Source organism: Hippocampus zosterae, chromosome 6, assembly GCF_025434085.1.
Source record: "Hippocampus zosterae strain Florida chromosome 6, ASM2543408v3, whole genome shotgun sequence".
NCBI lineage: Eukaryota > Metazoa > Chordata > Actinopteri > Syngnathiformes > Syngnathidae > Hippocampus > Hippocampus zosterae.
The window spans coordinates 8136316-8160218 of NC_067456.1; the positions used below are offsets into that span (position 1 = coordinate 8136316).

General features: G+C 41.2%; 1 protein-coding gene across 5 annotated transcripts in view; it reads right to left on the minus strand.

Annotated features, from left to right (window-relative positions):
• Positions 1 to 278: 278 nt before the first annotated feature.
• Positions 279 to 23903, minus strand: part of slc23a2 (solute carrier family 23 member 2) — a 33457-nt gene continuing 9832 nt past the window's right edge. For 2 of the 5 annotated variants that reach the window (XM_052068556.1, XM_052068551.1), the window contains exons 2-15: positions 15096 to 15313; positions 14161 to 14259; positions 12908 to 13024; positions 11792 to 11949; positions 11314 to 11402; positions 11127 to 11194; positions 10166 to 10347; positions 9185 to 9305; positions 8281 to 8437; positions 7861 to 8008; positions 7670 to 7775; positions 7133 to 7400; positions 6683 to 6778; positions 279 to 5487 (exon numbers count right to left, since the gene is read on the minus strand). In XM_052068556.1, coding sequence (XP_051924516.1) covers positions 5219 to 5487; positions 6683 to 6778; positions 7133 to 7400; positions 7670 to 7775; positions 7861 to 8008; positions 8281 to 8437; positions 9185 to 9305; positions 10166 to 10347; positions 11127 to 11194; positions 11314 to 11402; positions 11792 to 11949; positions 12908 to 13024; positions 14161 to 14259; positions 15096 to 15200 — 1983 coding nt within the window. In that variant the 5' untranslated portion in view covers positions 15201 to 15313 and the 3' untranslated portion in view covers positions 279 to 5218. Of the gene's footprint in view, positions 5488 to 6682; positions 6779 to 7132; positions 7401 to 7669; positions 7776 to 7860; positions 8009 to 8280; positions 8438 to 9184; positions 9306 to 10165; positions 10348 to 11126; positions 11195 to 11313; positions 11403 to 11791; positions 11950 to 12907; positions 13025 to 14160; positions 14260 to 15095; positions 15317 to 17661; positions 17782 to 23903 lie in introns of all 5 variants that reach the window. The other 3 variants (XM_052068554.1, XM_052068552.1, XM_052068555.1) reach the window with 3 other exon arrangements.

Below are 23903 nucleotides of genomic sequence, written 5' to 3' on the forward strand. Positions count from 1 at the left end.
ACATTTGCTCCATAGAATTGTATCAACTGTTGTGGACTGTTGCGTAACAACAATTTTTACTTCACTTCTGCAAAAGGATTTTATTTTTCAATTGATTGTATCAGGTATAGGTCAAATTAATGGCAGCTTTTGAAATTATTTATCTTTTGCCATTTTTTTAATAACACAAAACGTGGCATTTAACATGTGTAGACCTTTACATTCTCACTGCATTTACCATAAAACTTTTTAAAAATTTCACAATGAATGTGTGGAGACAAAATTGGAACCAGAGTGAATAATATTTGACATACTGTATGATTTTTATTCATTGACAGGAGGTGAGTTGTTGAAAACGGGCCCATAAATTTTTGTAAGGTTTCAAAACTACCTCATCAGCATAGTAACATAAAATTTCCATTGATTGGTCAGTCATGAATTAATAACATGATCCTAATGAGTTGAAAGACTGTAGATTTGAGTATATGAAAGCAGAGGTCTGCACATAGATTTATATTTTAGTATAAAATTAGGACATCATCATACATTCTGTGATTTCTTATTAAATAGTATTAGAAAAACAAATAATCAACCATTTTTGTTGCTACAATTTGTCACGTTAGGCACGAAGCAGGAAAAGAGAACTGCTTTCGTATGTAACGGAGAAAACGAAAACAAACGGTTCCCCGAAATAGCAGACACCGACAAGGACTTTATAAAACAAGAATATTTATAATAAACAAAAATCCCGCCTAATAAACAACAGAAAACGCTGGTCACAGAACGACAGCCAGGAAATAAGGAACGCGACAACAGAAAGCGCTGGTAAAAACGAGCACCAGGAAATAAGGAAACGCGACAACAGAAAGCGCTGGTAAAAACGAGCATCTTGAAATAAGGAAATGAGACAACAGAAAACGCTTGCAAAACAACGGCAAGGAAAATATGTTAAACGAGTACTGATTCACGTACGCTAAGATAATGCTTCCCGTGGGACGACGATAATATAACCAACCGCGAATGGTGTCGAACAATATGTGTAATCATAGGCAATAGCAGTGGCACGGCATGCATTGCTCCGGTAATGAGTCGACCGCCGGAGCGCCTAGATATAGCAGGTGCAATCACTGGCAAATAGGCAGCAGGTGTGCAGGCGGCAGAAGTGAACGCATGACACCTGCTGCCGAATAAGGAACAGGACACACTTAGTTTTCACAATTTCTCTTCCCAGAAGCAAGTTCAATATACATATACTCTATTTTCTAAGTTTGCCTCGTCATTTGATTTTTTGTATTTCTTAACAATCCATCCATTATCCGAACCACTGTTCCTCACGAGGGTCGCGGGCATGCTCCAGCCTCCTATCCCAGGTGTCATCGGGCAGTAGGCGGGGGTACACCCTGAGCTGTTTGCCAGTGTGTTAACAAAGGGAAGCAATTTTAAAAGGAAACAAAAAATAAAAATAAAAACCAGTCACAAATATAGAACAGGTAGTACACCGAAAGATTATTGTACATGTACCCCCTTCACAATAATCAAAAGCAACAGATGTCATTGTGTGCTTCTGGCCATCTTATTAAGAACCATACACTGCTTTGTCACTAAACCAGTAAACATGTCAATGGAGGAGGTCCAGTTTTGTACAGGTTATTTTTTGACTGAGTTATGTGATCAAATCCAAGTGAAGTTAGGTTGATGCACATGGAACTATGTTTTGATAAAGTCGGTTTCCGTGACAACCGCAGCTTCGGTCAGCTCGTAATAAGGGGACCAGGTCGTTTGTTTTCTGCTGCGGCCATAAACTTTGACAGTCAGCCTCTCCAGGGAGGAAAACAGGTACACCGAACAAGAGGACTCACTTGCAGGACAGCACAGGAAGGTGTGTCTGCGTGCTTGAGATAAGTGTCATTTGCATGAATGTAAATATGACTGCTTGCATGTTGTGTGCATGACACTGTAGTCAAGCATACGAAAGCTTTTTAAAAAATGGATGATTCTAAGTAAATGCCGGTTAAGAATTTCATTCATTGAGTGAAACTAAGTAGATTGTACATGTTTTGAAACTGAAATGATATAAACTGATATTACTCGTACAATGGAATGATTTGTAATCATTGTGAAGTGAGGGATCATCCGGTGTACCATGGGAAATTATCCAATTTTAAAGTCCCCTTGTTGAATGCAAACATACAATAGGAAATATATTCTTTATCCTCTGTGAAGAACATTTAACATTACCGTGGCTCGTTTAGAAGCTGAGAACATCTTCATTTAGTGCCATCTGTATGTCTGTACAAGACATAAACACCAGTAGGAGCAGCACAATGCCGATTGAATTCAAGCAAAAAATAAAACAAACAAACAACCAAAATCAAAAAAAGTGACAAACCTTTAGAATGTTTCTTAACATTCTAATTAATTATAGAATTAATATATTTTTACAGAGTACAATATTATAAAGTGCCATTTTTTATATTAAAAACATGACTTTTTTGTGGTTGGTCCTCCCGCATTCATTTCAATGGGGAAAGCTGATTTGTGACATGAGCGTTTTGAGTTGAGTATTTCAAGGCACCACTGTAATAGTTTTGTATTCAATTAAACAGGTCCACATTTCACCAAAGTACAGTATATTTGGAAAGAAACAGACAGGATCATCATTATTTCAGCTGGTCTACCTTTTTTGTCGTTTGTGTGTGTATGTGCCATAACATTTTCCGAACAAAGGTTTGCGAAATGCTGTTATAATAGGATGTGAAAGTGAAAGATACAAGTCGGGAACAAATAAATTGGAGGGGGGAAAAATAAGCACAACAAAATGCCATTCATGTTTCTGCACATGAGAGGCTACTAACAGTCAGACAGTTAGAGTTAAGGCCCGACAGTATGATGTGGTTCATTTGCCAGTCTTCAGGCCCATTCTGAAAGCATTGTAAGGTAAACGTAATATTCTTGGCACCATGAAATGTAACGGAATCGTAAAAAGGCTGAGACATCTGGCGTGATTCATTTATTCTTAACAGCGATCAGGGCAGTTGACGTCTTCTATGGAAGAACTTTGCACAATAACATTCCTTCCATAAATAAAGCATTAGCTTTGATTAAGACATAAAGGTCATATGAAGGTGAGAAAATATTGGGTAGTTTTTATGGAAAATGTATTTTGCTTTCCGTTTTTTTTTTTTGGTAACAAAATTTAAAAGCAGAAAAAACCTTTTGGTTTCGCAAAAAAAAAAAAAATCAACAGTATACAATATCACGCACTTTTCAAGTAATTTAGTGTAATTGTGCTACCTTGTGTTGCTATTATCACAAGCTGCATGAAAATGGAGACTGCATGAATGAAAAATGTTGAGGGCATTAGCAACAGACGATTCAATCGAGCCAGAAAACGCAACATACACAAGTTCTTGTGTCGTTACAGTTTTGTTACAGTTGCCCAATCCAAAACTACAGTAGTTCACGCCGTTCTCAGTGGGCAAGTGGATACGTGGCTGGGCTGTATCGTGACCCTGTAAACAAGGAACAGAGGATCCACACAGAGGATCAGAGAGCCCAGCAAACAGTCAAAAGACCTGTGCAGATGTGCAGGATCAACGCTTATGACCCGTCTCTGAGAAGGCCATGTAGACCAGGTACAGTACGGAATTGCTTTAAGAAGAAGCCGCCAGAGAATGGGATGTCTGGCTCTTGCTGGAGTCATCTTCACATCTGCTATTTGTATTTGCTTATGTGAGAAGATGGGGCGGAGGGGGGTTAATTACATTGGTCAGTAGCAAATTTTAATCAGCGATGGCTTCATGTGTCCCTTAAAATATTTTTGACGATGACTTAAAGAATGTTTTTACCTTTTTTTTCCCTGGCACATGACGTTTTTAAGATATTTTCTTTTTCTTTTTTCAAAAAAGAAAAGCTTTAGGCAATAAAAACAGTGTCAATTCTGTCTTGAAGCCGTTGAGGCTAACGGAGTGAAGCCATCGAGGCAAATGGAGAGACCACTCTGGGCAGGATTATTCTGCTTAATTTGACAGTGGCATTAAAAGAGTAGTTTAGAACATTGATTCTACTTCTACAGAGCTTGAGTTTAACTATAAAGCAGAAACGGAATATGGCATTACGGAAATAGATTTAGCTATGCGTTACGATACAAAACATATGTATTTCTTCCGTTTTCTGCCAAACCCAGCTGGCTTTGAACGAGAGGCATGGTACAATCCGGACTAGGTGCTAGCCATAGCGCACAGTGTACAAACTACAAATACACAAAGAACCATTCACAATCACTTTCACACCTAATGACAATTTCAAGTCTTTGATTAAGTAAAGTTGTTGAAAGTAGAGGGAACCTGGTTCACCCATAGACAACCCGCACAAACAGGACGCGATTATACAAAAGTCCACATGAGAAGGCCACGACCCGGATTTAAATAGCTAACCCCAGAACCTTTAGAACTGAGCAACAACCGTCCTTATAGTTTACTGTACATCTTTTTACATGGGCGAACACAGGCAGCGGAAGTGAAGATGACGCCAGGAAGACACACGTGAAAAGTCCCTTCGAACTGTTGCCAAATGATCCCTTTGTGTAGATGCTAAGATAGATGCTAATACTGACAACCGTAGTGACATGTAAACTGTGAGACCGTGAAACTAGTTTTGCGGAAAATAAGCCTGTTTTCCTCTGTAGGGTTTTTCCGAGCCAAGCGTGGAGTGACATTCACAACTAAGGAGGCAGCAACAAAAACAATCACAATCACTGCGCCGGGCCGAGGGCCCCTGATGAATCGGACCTGAACAGACATGCTTCTAAGAGCTGTAGGACTAAGCTAATTTTGGTAGGGCTGTTGGTGTGTGTGCATATGGTTGCATACATGGCATCAAGTCATTGTGACCTTTTTTTTTTGCATAATTCTCAATTGGCAGACTTTTTGTGTCATAATTGTATGCCCGTGTGGATTAAAGTGACAGTGTCAATCAATGCACGTAGCCATTACGTTGCATATGGAGTACACATGCAAACACACCAAGCAGATGCCATGTGGTTAACATCTTCTGGAGCACGCTGGCTGCGGCTTGCAGCATGCTTAAAATAGCATAGTGGGAAACAACAAAAGAAAACAGACAGACGGACAGAGGTCAGTGCTTCACGTGTTATCCACACGCTCGCCAATCCTGCGCTGCGCCCTTTTCTCTCAGTGTACCGTCCCTTGCTCCTCCAATTCACACACTATCTCGATGGCTACGCTGCACTCTCGCCGTGGGAACCCACTACCTCGCTTCCTCCCTTGTCCACATCCATGTGTCTGCCATTGCTCCTGCAGGTTTCCTGCAGCCTCCCCCACTGGTAGCCGGCGAAGGTGGGGCTAATTGGGAGGTACTTGAAGATGGGATGCCTGCGGATGAAGTCCATTCCAAAAGGCAGGTCATAGGACCGCATGCCTTCCAGCTCCGCAGCGCTGGGACCCGAGCCGCGCTTCAGCTTCCTGATACCTCGCTCCTCAGGAGAACCTGACGAGAGGTGAAGGTCATCTCCAGTCATCGTCTCATTTTCAGCATCCATAACATGACGAAGTAGTGGTGGGAGCTCAGTATTTCACAACAGTCACAACATGCCGTAGTCTGTCACTAGTCGACACGAATGCAGTAATTTACCGTAACTACAGATTATTTATATGGAAAAACACTGAGGCTGGAAATAAAAAATGAATGAATGAAAAATGGCGGCCCGGTAGTCCAGTGGTTAGCACGTCGGCTTCACAGTGCAGAGGTACCGGGTTCGATTCCAGCTCCGGCCTCCCTGTGTGGAGTTTGCATGTTCTCCCCGGGCCTGCGTGGGTTTTCTCCGGGTGCTCCGGTTTCCTCCCACATTCCAAAAACATGCGTGGCAGGCTGATTGAACACTCTAAATTGTCCCTAGGTGTGAGTGTGAGTGTGAGCGTGGTTGGTTGTTTGTCTCTGTGTGCCCTGCGATTGGCTGGCAACCGATTCGGGGTGTCCCCTGCCTACTGCCCTGAGACAGCTGGGATGGGCTCCAGCACCCCCCGCGACCCTTGTGAGGATCAAGCGGTTCGGAAGCTGAATGAATGAATGAATGAAAAACACTGAGTAAAGAATTTGCCTGTCATTTAAGTTTTTTCCAATGGCCCAGCTACATCATAGATATTTTTGTGGAAAATTCCAACTTATTTATTATGGAAATTTTCCCAAAAAATGTGAAAACTGGCACTTTATAGTCATTGCCAATGTGGATTTTAACAGTACAGTACACACCCACACTATTTACGGGGGACAAGGACGGAGCCAGCCCACGAATAGTGAAATCCGCATCTAACTCATGACCACTGAAATGCATTGGTATGGAAAAAAAAGAAAATTACCCCCCCCACCCCCGCAAAAAAAACCTCTTGATCATTTTCATTCTCAATTTTTCTGTGCACGCTAAAACACATTTCACGCTTACAAATTTACTGTGCATATTAAAATGAATTTACGTTCTTCTGATCTGCGTATGGCGGTAAGTGAAGTGTGCCTTTGGGCGCTGAGTGCTAACATATTTTCACGCCGCTCCGCAAGCAAATTCATTGCATGCCGTTCGTAACTTTGAATGTTGTTACCGATACGAAAGTGAGGACCCCCCGGCACAATAATATGACATTCATTTGACTTTTGTTTCATACGGTAGCTGCATATATAAATGGCTCACCTGGAATAGTATTGTCCAAAATGAAAGCAACTGAGCCTCCGACAAACATGGCGGTGGTGAGGAGAACGTTTAACACTTGGTCAATCCCAACAATGCCTGAAAAAAGCAAGAAAAACAAAAACAAGCTACTTCAACAGTGAAAGCTTAATACAGTGAAACTTTGCGTCTCTTGCCAAACTATAATAATTATATTACTGATGTTGTTGGGATTAAATCCCAATGGTGACAAAAAAAAATCAATATATACCGATTCATCTCAGTTAATTCTAGTAATATGAAAATCTTAACTTATTTTAATTGCTCAGCTGTCAAGGAGTGACAGACACTTCATTATATTGGTTTAGACTTGCTAGTTCACAAAATGAAAACAATGATTGTCCCACCATTCATCAAACTGGACCAACCACGTGATGTACAAGGTGAGATTTGTTGTCAGTCCGCTGCACTCACCTGTGACCAGCGGGTTTTGTTTGAGGTAACTTGGCAGCATCAGGCCAAAGAAGATGGAGAAACCCAGAACAAAAAGGTTCCTGGAAGAGTTGAGGTCGATGAACTGCAGGTTGGACAGCCCCACCGCCGTGATCATGCCGAACAAGGTGCAGAAAAGAGCCCCCAGCACGGGGTCCGGCAGGGAGGCGAACAGGGCGCTGAATTTACCCACGAGGCCCAGCAGCAGCATCATGGCGGCTCCGTACTGGATCACACGCCTGCTGCCCACCTGGAGATAAGATCGCCTCATTTATTCTCCTTATTACATATTCATCATGCCACCCAATAAACACTTTCATGGCTAATAGCACCCGGATGTTTTAATCTTTGCTTTTGCCATTTTGTGGGAGAATGTTTGAAGCTGACCATTAAGTCAAATTTTGGCCTGCAGCTCAAAAAAAAAAGACCACAACTTGGGCACTTGTAAATCAACGTACCACTGTACCATAAGATAATTGTCCTGGGTTGAAAGTTTGATTGATTGCGGCTGTGACATACCTTTGTTATTCCAAGGACACCAATATTTGGACTGGAGGATGTGGAACCATTTCCTGTCCCAAAAAGACCATCCAGGACACAGGAAATGCCCTCAATAAATATGCCCCTAAGGAGATAAAGGATTAGAGGATACTCTGTGTCATAAGAAAAAAAAAATCTTTGTAGTGAGACAAAGGCTTGACGGAGCTCACCTATTGATGGCGTGGATGGGAGGAGGAGGGGCGCACGACAGACGGGCGCAGGCATAATAGTCCCCGATGGACTCGATTATGCTGGCTACTACGGCGCTCATCATGCCGATGACGCCTGCGGCCGTTACACTAGGGAGGCCCCACTGGACTGAAAGGTCAAAACAGTTCTTTTTAAACATACAGCTTGTACTGTGATACACAATGGACAGCTTGCTGATTGGATTGGGCGAGTCGATCAAAAACTTCGGCTGATGTGTGGATCACTGCATGTGTAGCGGCAGTATCTAAAGCAGGGCTGTCACCATTTTTTTTTTCAGGCATGGGGTGAAATAGAACAAGGCCTCATGTTGGACACCCCTGACTTAAAACTTTAAAGACTACCGTATGTTGTTGATCCCGTGGCTACAAGGAGACACTCACAGGGGTAGGGGATCTTGAACCAAGGTGCAGCCAAGAGGATCCCTTGACGTGCATCCGTGCGGGCATAGTAGCCATATTTGTCCTTTTCAGGTGGGAAGACGTCTGACACCGTGAAGATGAAGCAAAGCAGCCATGAAACCAGAATGGCCATGATGATCTGGGTGCAAAACAAGTGAGAAAGGCAATCAAATACACTTGAACTTTAAAACAGACTGATGTAAAATTGTTTGGTTGAATGTTTGCCAGTTCACAGCAACTGTGCAGCAACATTTCTAGTCTAAACAGTGGCAAATTGCTTTTGTGGGTTTAATAGTCCCTCGGGAATTAAAAAGTTGAAAAGGATTATAGAGACAGTAGCGTTCATTGAATTGCAATCATGGTAAAGTGCATCCTTATCAGTTAGATTAAGGTGACATATGATTAATTATTTACCTTTGGTGATATTTGCTAATTCAGAAAAACAAACAAAACAACAAAAAATAAACATTCCATTCAAGCAAAGTAATGAGGCCGCTTCAAAAACTAGAAATTCATGGCTTCAGACAACCATCGCCCATTTGGATTTTTCCATGCATTCCAATCCAAGACTCCAAGTCAATGAAAACCCAATTTGAGTGTACTTGTTCTCCATTATCCGTTTGAATTTGTCCAAATTATTTCGCTATTCCTGTCAAAGAGATATTACTTCAACAACGTCAAATCCATGAAGTTTCACTTCTTGACCAGCAGATGGCCTAAGACACATCGCATACGGTGGCACACCTGAATTTTCCAATAAGCCCAGTCTTGACAGATGATGTAAAACGATGTTGAGTAACAAGAAAAATGTGCGTGCCAAAAGTCCGTTCGAGACGCTTTCACCAACGTTTACACGGCAAGGAGACGGACTCAAGGGTGTACCTACTGGGAACATTTTGAACACCTGCAGCCTGTAAGAAGTCCAGCCTTTCTTTGCTTTGTACACCGGCAATGGGAAGTGGACATTTCGGGCATATTGGGAGAAAAGTAGCACCAGGAAAATAGTCCTGAAAAGAAGAAAAAAAAAACAGCTTAGTTAAAGTCAAGAATGTCGCCTCTTAAATTTGCTAAGAATTCTCAATTACAATCTAACTATGAAGTAATCCATTTAGCACACATAGACAGAGACATTTAGTTGAACAGCATTTTCAGTGAGTATTTAACCGTTTTGGCTCCATTAGGAACTGTCACAATCCAGTCAACAAAAAAAGAGGTCACTAAATAAAGTTTACCCCATCACATAAGCAGGCGTGTCTCTATTCTGATGCAGTGATGGAAATATACTAGCTCATTTGTGTGAGAGTACAAGAGTTAAACCGTCACTGGTTGCAGTGTCATAACACACCTTGAAAATGAATTGTACAAATGTGAAAGACAAGTAGAATCAGGCAGGATGAAAGTAAATCGCAGTGACGCCACAAATGCTTCACTTGAGGCCTCGGTGTTTGGCTGTGACTAATTGTGACGTAAAGATGATTGGATTAAAACAACGGCTCAAAATGTCTGATCCGATTGCGTTGTATACCTGAAAAAGGACCCCACACATACAAATCAATTAACCTGAACGCTTGAGAAAGAGCAGCTCACAGTGGCGATAACAAGCCAATTACACAGGTCGGGAGCAACAACCCTGCGGCTATGACGCAGAGAGCCATGACACGTGGCGGATGATGTCGCCATGTGAGCGAGATACCAGGTCATCTTACCATGGCTCATTATAAAAAAATAACACAAAAAGTTTGCGATGTTGTTTTGTGGGATGAAAATAGGTTAACCTGGAATAGATAGTGCATGTATGTCTTATCTCTATGCATGTAAAGTAAGCTGAGCCGGAAAATGCAGCATTTACTTTAAGGTGTGAACTTACAGCATAGCTATGCCCCAGTGTTTTCCTGCCCTCTCCCCTGCCGCCTGGAAACCAGAGAGGCCGATGAGGGCCACGGTGGGGGTGATGGTCAGAGGTCCGATATACTTCAACAGGAGCCCGGGTAGACCCAGCGCGCCGATACACACCTCCACCAGGGACGACACAATGATCGCCCCTTGGATCTGGAGGGCGGGGAAAAAAAAAAGTCAGTTGGAGTTCAACTCAGTTGTGTTACACATTTCATGTATGTAAATACATGGTTGCCAGCAAATCGCAGGGTGCACAGGGACAAACAACCATTCGCGATCACAATCGCACCGACGGACAATGTGAAGCCCCCAATGAACCTACCACCCATGTTTTTGGAGTGAGGGAGGAACCCGGAACACCTGGAGAAAACCCACGCGGGCACGGGGTAGAACATGAAAACTCTACATAGGGAGGCCGGAGCTGGAATTGAACCCTGCACCTCTGCACTGTGAAGCGGAGGTGCTCACCAGTTTTTCCCACCGTGCCGTCCCAGTTATTATTTAGTTCTCATCAATTAACTATAAAAACACCTTTTGGCATTGAGGGTTCTCTGATGCTTTGTAGTCCTTCACTATTTATTATATGACTGATGATTCCTACGGCTTATCACAAAATTATATGTAATCAATTTAGTGTGAGTCACTGTTGAGCTTGAGGGCAAAAAGAGTCACTCGACTGGGTATGAGTAAGCAGAATATGTTTATGCATTTTCATAAGCCAGACAAAGTCACATGTGCTTGTTGATATGTTGGCATGTCTCCAGCTACTGTTTGGTAAGAAGCCATTACAAACATTGTATAACATGTTACGAAAACGCTTCCTTTGTAGTATTTCATTTTCGGCTTAGATAATACCATTTTCATTTCCCATTTCGCTCACAAAACATTCACACCCAAACAAAGTGCGTGCGTGTTTTTTTTCCGTTTCTCACTTCTCGTATCCTGGGATGCCAGATGTGCTCTGTGTGGAGAATCTCTGTGCTGTTTGTCTCGAATATCGCTAAGAGGAGAAAAACAAGATAAAAATGTATCACTGACAGCGACGACAATGAATCTCCATGCGATCACGCTGATAATCTTCTACTGGACGTCACACCGGGAAGGAGAAGATGCTCTCACCCGTGTTGTTACACTTCCATTTGTCCAGAGACAGAATGGCTCTGGCTGGGGCAAGGAAGGCAAAAGCGCTGGCCTGGAACAAAGGCAACCTGGGAAACCAACAAACACTCATCAGCAACCAAATAAAATCGAATGATCCATGTACGCGTTTCCTGCAACTCTTGTTGGCGCCGCACGCGAGCTGACGCCTCTCCCACGTGACTTCTAATGAGGCGCAGCGTAGGCCCTGACTGCTCACTAGCCAATCACATGTTAAATGAGCAGCAGTCACAGAACTATGGACAATTTCAGAATGTGGGAGGAAGCTTGTGGAAACCCCGCGCAAACACGGGGACAACATACAGATTCAAACCCCAAACCTCAGAGCTGCGAGGAAGACATGTTTATCTAGGCATGAGGAAGAACAGGGTTTTAAGTGTATGTGGATGGATGTTGAAAGTGATGTCTACGTGAGCATGCGTGCGCGCGTATGGTGTACCTGCAGCCGAGCGTGGTCTGTAGGAGTGTTGTGATCCCCACACAAAAGAAAATGGTCCCTATGAGCTGGCTTGTGGCCCACTGGTCAAAGCCGACACACATTGCTTCGGCGAGGAGGAATGGCACTGCTATAGTTCCACTGAAACATGTTAAATAGTGCTACAAACACAACACGGGCAGCTTGTTAGACACGATACATGATATTTTTTTTTCACAGCTTTTTTGCCACAGAGCTTTAAAATTAATCACTTTTGTTTGTTCAGTTAATTCTACACCAGTGTTTCCCAACACAATGGTCACACAAGATCCGATACAAGAGCTGTGTCAAAAATACTTCCTTTGACTAAGCAGTGTTTATTTAATAAAATGCACATAAAACTCTCCATTACAGTGACTGCATAGTCAAGTTAAACCTTTGAAGTGTTTTGAATACTTTTGTGTATATTTTCTTTTTAAATAAGAATTTCAGAGATGGTTCCGGTTTTAATATTCATGTTCAATATTCATTGCTTGTGTTTTATTGTAAATTTACATTTATTAAAAACACATTTCTTGTGTTGTGGTGGTGCATTTTGGCCAGAACTCTCTTGGTAAAGAGATCTGCGGATCTCAATGGGATTTGTCCTGGTTAAAAAAAACAAAACAAAAAAACCATAATAATAATAATAATGAAGAATCATTTTCATCAGAGCCACATAAAAAAACAAAATCACCTTTTAGAATTCAAAATAGTTCACTTTTGAGTGACACTGTCAGAGGTATTCCTTTCACATTTTTATGTAATTGTAGTCCAGCTATGAAATTCTATGAAAATTTTACAATGGTATTATATTGTTACTCCGTTTGAAAGCAAGTGCCGCACACCTAGTTCACGTTCCACTGTGATTGATGGTGTGAGTTAAAAACTGCCAGTAAAAAGTAACATTTAATTAAAAAAAAAATAATCATAATAATAGTAACAGTAGGGGTGGGATTAAATATACAGCACTTATTCCCATCACTTTGACATTGAAGTGAGGTTATTGTGCCATTTTTCTTATACGTTTTTTGGACTGTCCATGTTGTACTATTTCTATTTTTTTCTACTTATTCATAAATAATTAAAGGAAGTGTTTACCTGTAGGCCTAAAAAAACACACAGGTACCATGGCGGAGTGTCTTCAATGATATAGATCATGTCCATTCTCCTCGGATCAGTGCTGTCTGAGCTGTCCAACGTCTCTGACAGTGAGCTCTACATACACACAAAAACATACACACTCGTGAGACACATTCTATTCTTCTCAGGATGAAGTAGCTCCAACTATGAATTAATATCTGCGCAGTACCAGGGCTTGTCTATTAGGGGAGGTCTTATTTGTACAAACACACTTTTGGAAGAATACTTAACCAGTGTTATTAGTACACAGCGAAACTCCATTCATCATGTGCGATATGTTCTAGACCAACTCGCGTTCAGAGAAGAGCCACCACAAACACACCATATAAATGTGAACACAATTTGACTGCAAGCATAAAATGCAGCATTGTATTGCAGTGCTTGCGTACACGAATGTGTCTGCAAAATAAATAAATATATTTTAAAAACGCAATTTACCGCAGATTTCGTGATGCACCTGGGATTTTACAAAAGATTAATATGTGTCACAAGTAAATTTGCCATTATTAAAGGGATTGGGAACAAACTGCAACACAGCAAGCGAACATTGTATTACAATTTTTGTCAAAGTTGGACTGACTTATAAAACGATATGAAAATGACTACCGAGGAGAAATGCAGAGAGACTGCCAAAAGAGCAGAGTCAGCCTGGGCAAAACGACAAACAACAACCTGTAACATAAATATGGGCACAAACAACATTGTGCGGTGACCACCCATGCATCAGACTCAATTTGAACGCTGTCTTCACATAATGTAAGGTCACCTTTAATTTTGAGCAGGTAACCTGAAGTTCACATCCCAGTTTGCCACCAATTTTGATTTAACATTGAAAATCTCCATGTTGAGATGCTTAATTGCCTTTCAGACATCAAACTCTCACAATGCAAATGCATATGCTTATTTGGAATATCCTTCTTAGGGTTATGGATCAGAATTAAGTTTCATTTTGGCTATGAAGATTCCAGCATCACATTGGCTATTATCATGAAGTGACATCACAGCCGAGCTCACCCACATTTGGAAGATGTCTGATTGTAGCACTTTGTATTTGGGTCAACTTTTCATTTTGCAGTCAGATGATTATTACATGTGCATTGCTATTACTAGCGTGCATTACATGCAAGTCAGTGCATGTAACCATGACCATCAGTCATCTTGATAAGTCACAAAATGTGTCAGAGGGTATAGTCACATTCAGTCATGGTTACCTTTTCTGCTCGTTGAACATCTTTTGTGTAGATGGCCATCAGCTCAGTGTTCTCTGTATCCTGGTCCCCACTGGCTCCGCCCACTCCATTGACCACCACCTAACCGCAAAGATTGTAATGGTTAAAACGGGTTCTAAAAACACATAATACTTGCATAACAGTTAACCACTGCACAAATATGACTTCAATGGAACAGAAGACCAATCAATTAGGTAAGTGATAAGTTTATACTTCCTCAGACTCCTTTTTAAGCAGGTAAACCGAACTGGCTTAAGCTGCTTACATGTCCGAAAGTCTACAAAAGATTTTTAAGAGTAACGTCGTTTTATATCCAGTGATATAAAACAGAAGCTACAGTGTGTGGTGTCAATACGGTATTAATTAAACATATGTATATTTGCACAGTAGTAACAAAAAAAGGTTGACCACGTGTAAGGAAATAACACCTGGACGTTTCGGCGTGACAAGGGGAGGCAAACAACCAAGGAGGAAAAAACAAATCTGTCTCATTTCCTTCCCCTTTGAGTTTATGCTTTGGGTGGCAGCACGACATCAGAGAGGCCTTGCAGCTAAAACAAGTCAGCAGGATTCAAGGCTACTTTCTGTTATCGAGAAGAAATATTAAAACACTGACTTGCGGCTGGAGGAAGGTCGGAAAATATTTGTTGGAAGAATGTAGAAAAACAGACCGAGACTGTAATTACCGGTAGTCAAGTGAAAGGGGGGGGGGGGGTTAGATGAGACCAACACTCTGCATTAAAGCACTTCAAATAACTTTTCAATTTGAGCCATTTAATCTCTCAAGTGAATCAAGGACAAGTACCCCACAAGGCTGAACATTGTGGTTCTCGGCCAAATCATTTCAGGCACAGCCTCAAGCATGTTGTTACTTTTCTTTGTACAATTAAAAAGACAAAAAAAATACATGCATGTACCGGAATGGGGTAGAAGTCAGCTCCATGTTTGTTGTCGTCTTCGTATTTGCCTCCCTCGCTCCCACTGTCCACGGGCTTGGAGGTGGTGTTCTTGCCCACACCCATGCTTGTAATGGCGTTGTCTACCCACTCGTCCGCTTCGTCACCTTTGTCTCGCTCCGGTGTAAAAGCTGCAGACGAGTCCTTCGGAATGATTAGATCATCCAAGGACGATTTATCTGCTTGGAAAACAAAATAGAGTTGGGCGGAGGGATGAATTTCAGGTTTGAATTAATTAAGGTTCACATGCGATAACCTGAGAAGCTGCCAGGCTGCACTTATTCGAGCTCTTGCTTTTTAATTGTTGTTGTTACATTCTCAATTCATTAATTAAAAAGAGACGACCAAAGAAGGGCATCCAATCCAAAACATCTGTTTGGATTCTAAATTATGCATGAATACTACGGCTATGACAGACAATATGGTAGGATTTTGCTGCCAGGCACAGAGAGAGAAGGGAAAGAAAGGATGCAGTGTCTAAAAAGTTTGGGATGACAGCAACAATGTTCGTAGGAGAGATGAAGAAGGCAAACGAGAGCGGATGCTCTGTTTGTAATGGTTCAGATGTCACAGCAACTGCTGTTTGGGTAACATGAGACCTTGAGCTCTGTCAGTTTGGACAGTACACGTCCTTTGGCCCAGGCTGATGAAAAGCCTTCCATTCTGAGCCCGAAACTGTCATTGGCATCAATGATAAGTGGATACGGTGCGGGATCATGAATGTTGCTAAAAGTCACCCTTGTATAACAGTGGGGGGAGGGGAGGGGGGAAGTCACTTTTAATCTTGTAATGGACCAAGTGATTTTTAAAAAAATACTGTATACAACAGTCAAATATGATGCTTGATCTGGAAAACAATTTTCCTATTAAGACAAATGGGCAGTTTCACGCACAGAAACTCTTATCATGTTAGTGGTCTAAACACAAGGCTATTAAGAGGTGCAACAATTTGAGGACAACAGAACACATATTCCATCCATCCATTTTTCGACCCGCTTGTCCTCACAAGGGTCGTGGGAGGTGCTGCATCCTATCCCAGCCATCTTCGGGTAGGAGGCAGGGGGACACTCTGAACCGGTTGCCAGCCAATCGCATTTTTCAAGTTTATCTTTACATCATAAATGAAAAAATATACTTTGAATAATTCGGGTTATGCCGATTTTTGTAGAAAAACCTCTATGTAGTATTTTAGGTATATGAACAATCTTCACATGTACTTGAAGATGGATCAAAGTCGTACTTGTTCTCGCGCTGTGTAACCATCACTGGCAACATGCATAACACATTGCTGTAAACTGAAAAAAAGGCGGAAGGCAATTGCAAGGCGGAAGTTCCACCTCGGCATCCTCGATGATGCAATCACAAACTGACCCGCTGGCCTAAACAACGTTCAAAAATCATTCTATTTTCATCAGAAAATACTTTTTAGTGTGTATGTTATTTATTGAAATGTAGTGAATCTTCAATTAAAACAACAAACGGTTAATGTTGGTGTAATCACGTCAGAATATCCATCCACGCACGTTATGGATGGATGCGTTTGAACAAGACATTGGGGGGGAAAATTTACAAAAACGATTCAAAGACATTCGTAACAAATTAATCTTTTAAATGTGACATCCCAGTTTAACACTTTTTTTTTAACAAAAAGAAAGTTTCCCTGGATCGGTTAGCCAAAAGTCAACCAATAAATTACAAAAGAAACAGATATGTAAAAGAAAGAAGCCGCACTGGATTATAAAGTCGCAAGTGTCCATATTGTGACATGGGATACTGGGGTACTCGTATATTATAAAGGCTGTCGATGTTCTGTTGTCTGCGCTCAAAAATATTCGTCACATCATAATTTGATAAATCGGGATTTCTTGAGTTCAACTTCAGACATATATTTTTGTGTTCAGGTAAATATTCTCAGTTTCAGCAGTCCTAATTTTCACTGCTCACCAAGAATCTTGACGGCCCAAAAGTGGATCTGCCTCAAAACAGGAATAAGGAAATGACCGTAAAAACAAACACTGATGTGACGTGTTTTGTAGAATAATGGGTTCCCCGAATGGCATTCAGTACTTTCCAAAGTCACAGCTCCATTTCACAATGCTCTCACCTCAGACACACTCGATACACATGGGAGATGATCAGCACCATATCTGTGACCTATTTTTATTTTTTTTTGACATCACAAAATTAAGGTTAGTTTCAGATCAGGCAACATGGGCTATGTCGGGACTTGGTGCCACTCTCGGATTTGAGACCAACCCCCCTGAGAAAGGGAACTCATCATTCTTGTAAAAGCAAAGGGCGTTGAAAACACTGGTGGCATGAAGCTCATTTTCCCTTCAAAAGCCGTCATGTAAATTAGCTGTTTAATCCAGAAAAAACAGTCCGACAACGTAATTACTGAATAAAGATGTTTTCCGCCCTTAAACTGCACCAACTGCAGCCTCGCCCCATAATTAATTCCGAGCTTTGTCCACATTAAAACAATCTCCCGGCTTGCTGTGTGAAAAAATTGGGATAGGTGAAATACCTAGTTGACACATCCCATCACTCTTGTCAATCTGCATGGCTGGGAGCATCTGTGTGGGAAGTGAGAGAGGGAGATGGAACGAAAGAGAGAGAGAGCAAGTGTGAGAGAGAGAGACAGAGCCTGAGTGCAGGAGAGGAGAGAATAGGTTTAAGGAGGAAAGTAGAAGGAGAAGTAGGGGTTGAGGCAGAAGGGATGGGTCAAACACAGGAAGGAGCAGGGAGGTGAAACAAAAGTTAATTGGACACACATGATTATTCAAAGCAAAAATAAGTAGTGAGATTATTAGTGATTGTCTCCATCCAGCCCCCAATAAGTTTATACATGGAGAGGGGAAGATGCGTTTTATCCATGCAAGAAGAATCAGGCAAAGCCAAGACGATGAGTGACTGCATATGCATGTACGTTATACCTTAAAAGTCATACACCCAAAACATTTTGCATAAAAGTAAAAAAAAAATGTCCGATTGTTTTTTCCCCGATAGAAAAACTAATCTAGAATATTTAAAATTTTCAGGGCTTTTTATCTTGTTTAAGCCATTCCGTGCAAAGAAATGTGCGCCGCCAAGTAAAAAGATCAAATGACAATTGAGCAATTGAAGATCTTTAAACACAAAAGAACATAAAAAAAACACATATTGAAGAAGCGCTTGTTCATGTCATTGTGTTTACATTTCAAATTTGTATTGGCCCAGTCAGGTTAGTGTCTGAACTTTGGGCGGCCCAACGCAGTAATGTAGTGGCCCCGAGCCACTGTAAATACATAAGGCTGTGTGGCCTTTTGAATAATGTCAAATGTTTGAAACGGGTTAGTCAGCCTTGCGTGTGACCATGTGGGCCTGAGATGTTTACTGCCTTAAAAGAGTTCTCAATTTGTATTTGCCAATTAGGACTTTTTCCATGGTCCATCTATCCCTGTTTAAAAAGGATAAATTACGGTAAGTCAATCCAATAGGGTACTAAATTAATAAGAGCAAGTCTTAATTTCGAAGGCGAGTGTCACAATATTACACAACTATTGGTAGGTAATAGGGCTGTCCGATTCATCAAAATTTTAATCATGATATCGATTTTAAAAATGTGATAGAACAAAAACAATTAAGGCGGAATGTTGCGTTTACAAGCTCCCGACGTGAAAGTAGCATGTATGTACCACGTTGTTTGCATAGCAAGGGTGGCATCGCACAGCAAATGTGATTTGTTTCACATACAGTACATTTGACAATAAAGTTTAATCCAATCCAATCTAATTCTGCCATCCGTGATTGTGCTCTAAATCTTTTCATGGCAGCCTAGTTGGACTTTACTGTGAAACTCGAACACACAAAAGATAATTACGCACATTGTACATCTAAATTCAAAGCAAGCTTCATTTTTAAAACATCGCTAGGGCTAATTCAAAAGTCATTGGAGGATCCCATTCAAATGCTAACAGAAAATTTGCATCGACTTCGGGAGTGATATTCCTTCAAATAACCTATGAATACTGTGGAAACACATAAACGCGCACACGCACAGAGTAAGATGACACTACGAGAAGGCACAGATCCTTTCAAATCTGCAAAAAACAGGTTTTACGACATATACAAGTTCAATCGTAACTTCTTCTATTCTCATTCTGGACGTCATTGGGGCACGGCACCATGCCTTACCCTCGAGGCCAGAACGTGTAGGAACAGCGTATTTTTGTTTTTAGAATTGCTTTTATAATATTATTATTATTATTATTTTTACTAATTTCTCTTTTCCTTGTCCGTTCAAGTCATATTTAAAGTTGAGTTTTCAAGGATTCAAGAAATTTTCTTTTCCTCATAATTCAAGGGCATGTAGATCCAAGGACTTTTTTGCCACACCAATCCGCACAATCCTTGAGATCTAAACTAGCCCAGTAAGTCCAGAGAGATGTGAAAATAACAAGATAAAATACATGTGATAAAAGAGAGAAGGGTAATGCATATTCAAGGCATTAATGTATGCAAAGATGTACGGCACAGGTGTCAAACACAAGGCCCGGAGGCCAGATCCGGCCCACCACATCATTTTATGTGGCCCGCGAAAGCAAATCATGTGTGCCAACTTCCATGATGCTTGCTAAAATCTGTACCGGAATGTCAAATTGTCACATGTAATAAATAATATTGAGATTTTGCAATAATTTTATTACCCTGTGAACTCTCCCTTCAAAACTGGTAATCCATCAATGTGTCGTGTACAAGTAATATTATATAAACATTTATTTAGTTTCACTGTCGTAACGGCCCTCCAAGGGAAGACGTAAACCCAAAGTGGCCCGTGACAAAAAATGAGTTTGACGCCCCTGATGTAAGGCCGAACGGAAACGCAAGAGGCTTGAAATTCAAGACTGAAGTCTTCAAAGTGCAGGGATGAATGGACATGAGGCTATGATGATAGCTTTGAGGTTGTTTTAGTTGTTGAATACATTTCGACATAAATATTCGTGGTTTCAATCTCAATCAAAATAATCATGAGATTATTGAGTTGTTTTTTTTTTTCTCTCCATAATCTTTCGGCTCCAGTAGATAACAAAGACAAGTTATTTTCCGCCTGGTGAGGACAGCGCATGTGGCACAAGAGCACGGCACGGTCGAATTGTTTGACTTGAGTATCCCGGCAGCCTAGGGGTCTGTGAGGATCTGGCGAGGCATGTGCAAACACCACTAATCCCCTTCCGCCGGATAGAATCACTTTCATGTTTGTGCGTGTGATGGGGTGGCAGTTGACAGGAAAGGCATCCGCGCAAGAGACACATGGCAGAAAAACAGGCAACTTGTGGTGAGAGCAACTGAAAAACCACTAATCTCATCATTGTGTGACAGGGGCCGATGGCATAATGCTTGATAAATAATTCATACAAGTATATCAAAAGGGACCATCTCAAATGACATGTTGGCATTTGAGATGTCTCTACGTAGGTGTGGTGTGTCTACACGTGTGGAAATGCGTGTCTCGAACGCTGAATCATAGTGAAGGATTTCGGGCCAGATGTTTCACAATGTGTAAGAGTGTATGTTACATCCCCAGCGGAGGCGATTTATCTAAGGACTGTAAGTGAGGCTCAGCTTTCTCGAAAATGCCACCACCCCCTCTCCTTAAAGAAAGTGGTGAAATACATATTGCCATGTGTACATTTCATTGACAGAATCTGCCCTTTGTTACTGATCACAGAGAACCGAATATTTCTGTATCATTCATTTCAGCGGCGCTACACAGTCGGATGCTGATCGTCAACTGCCTTATGAGAGAAAGCACGTTTTGAAGTCCATTTTTTGAGGATGTACATTTACAATTACAGTACGGTCAAAGAATTTCGTTGGTCAGGCGATTGAGTTACAGTTCTCGGCATGCGGCTTGGTGGTGTTGAGCTTGAACCTGTTGTGTTGGTGGTGAACTATATGTTCGTCTTTCCTCTGTCATGTGCAGCTTTTTAATTTTGGAAGAAGTTCTTTTCTTTTTCGACGCATATCATTTATAAAGACCCTCATTTAGATAGATGCTGGAGTCTTAAGTATTTTGCTCTGAGCGGGATTCTTGTTCTGTCCGTGCATTTTTTTTTAAGCGTCACCACAATTGGGCTAGGTCTAATCCTCCCACATTCGGGTCTCTCAGTGCGGTGAGCTCTCCTCATCTCGATCTTTCTTCCCTTGTTACTGCAACTTTTCCATGAATGTTCTTTGCATTTTCTTCTGTATCGGTCCCGGTTTCTCGTGGTGTTTATTCAATTCCGTCATTGACCAAGGTGTTCCTTCTTGACTGGCCTTCAAAATAGTCCCTCTTATCTGCTATGACTAACAGGCTGTCACAGTTACAGTGGTTACAGTTTGATTGATCTGAACTTTTTTGAATGTCATCTACCTCTTTCTGAGGAAAGCTTATGTTGGTTTTTATCTCTCGGACTTCCCAGGTATTATCAAGTCATGAGTTGGTCGAGTCCATTTTCATTTGAACAAATCCTTTCAAATTAACATGATGTTGTTGCATTAAACCTGTAAACAGCTCTTTTTGTCGTTGGGAGTAGTTCGTTTACTTGCAGCCGGCTTTGTGTCCTGTTTTTGTTTGTGCGGCATGTTCTCGGGACTTGTTGCTAGCTACGTGCTTGCTAGTTACTCACGTGGACGGTGGACTTGCGGCTGCCCGGTATCGTACTGGTGCTGCTAGTGAAGCATAAGAGACAACTTTCGGACTGGAGAATTAAACACATCTTTCTAGAATTGTGTTTTACACTACTGCATGAGCTATCAACCGTCTTAAAACTACAGCTGGTTGTTTATTGTCAAACTCATCTGACAGCAATGACGTCATACTTTCTGTGTTCACGAGATTAGAATTTCGGCGTAGCGGCAATCAACATATATGACAACACCCTCATACTCGTCGTTGGAGACTTTTATCTTGCTCCTTTCACTTCACGACAGTTTATCAACACTAAGTGAAGGGGGGGAATAAAACACCACCTGTATGCTAAACGCCAATGCAAAAGGAGGTCTGCACTATTATAATTGGAAAATATTTGTATTTGATTATTTATGATTTTGTTATTAACTATGTATTGCACGACAGATGCAGTTGTTAAAGTCGTACCTCAATAAAGTTGAGGTGGGATAGAGAAAGCAAGGCAGTGAGAAAGAGGGACAGATTTAGATGAGAGGCACAAAGATGCTCAACCTATTGAATATTCTTCTACTCGGTTCTCACAGCAACACCAGCCCCCGCACAGCATGCTCCACGCCACAAATAAAGCAGCAATGAGAATCGGGCACTTTTCTCTCAGGCCTGGCTGCTCATGATGTAACAGTAGACTTTGCACATAGGTTAGTCTTACTGCTGCACCTGACATTCTCACGCCTTTGAACTCCCGCAGAGCACAGCGGGCAGATTTAAGACCAAAAAGGCATTCATTGTTGCAACGAGTCGATAAAATCCTTTAAGCCACAGCGAGACACTTGCCAGCATTAAATTCCCCCTTTGGCCACAAAGGGTTTCATAGTCCAAAGCTCAAAACAACAACTATTTTCTTTGAGGAACGGTTTTGCTCATCATTGACTTCAGATGAGGAGCAACTGTAACTGTGAATAGCAATTTTTGCAGGTTAATCACGGGTACCCGAAGCCACGCTATGCCGGCAGAAGTCCCTCTGGTGAGCAAAACCTACAAGCACCCTCTATGATACAAATTAATTCATATATATTAGATACAATGGAACTTGGAGTTACAAATGATCACTTTCATGAACTTTGCGAGTTATGCACTTAATGTGCAAAATATGCGTCCACTTAGGTGCGTATTTCGTTATGCAAACAGTCTCGGTATGGATGGGTAGTAGAGCTGCACAATGTGGACGAAATTTCATATCTCGATTTTCCTAAAACGATCTATATTAGTACGGGTTCAGTGGAAACTAAGCTTTTTTTTTTGTCGTGAAGAAAAAGCACAATGTTAGTCTAAAAGGATATACAAAGTGATTTATTTAATGGGAACTGACTGGAAACAATAAAGAACTAAATAAAAGCTATAAATAAAAAAATAATACTGTTGAAAATTTTATTTTTAAATTGTAACTTACAAACACAAATCAACACCTCTCTCTCCCTCTCCCTCCCTCCCCAGAGAAAAAAAAATCCAAATGATTTTACATTATCTACTTGCCCTTGCAACGATCACACATCCATCTCAACGCACAGCAAGGCAGAGGCCCACCGTTTAAACGAGATGTGCTTGCATTGACAGCAGACAAAACAAAATAGCAGAAGATAAAAGGGGCTGTGTCAAAGGATGAGACTGAGGTCAGTCTCCACACAAGTTCAAGAGAAACCATTGAGGACGGAGAGACAAGGGAAATAAATGAATTGGCTTTGAACAGCCAACAAGGTTCCACTGAGCAACATGGAAATATGATGAGCAAGTAACTCCCAATAAGCTGAACAATGAAAGTCGGTAGGCGGCTTATTAACTCATATTGCTTTAGCAACCAGGTAAACAGAAATGATTTCAAGTCAAGTCAAGTCAACAGTATTTATAGAGCACTTTCAAACAGCCATCGCTGCATACAAAGTGCTGTACATGGAGCAATTTAACATGCACAATAAACAATTTAAATTGAAAGTTATCGGAGTGTCGCAAACTATAATAACACATTTAAACAAATTACATTTCAATAGGAAAAAAGATTAATGAAAATATGACACAAATATGCCAGAAGGGGAATTTTCTGCATTTTTTTTTCTGAA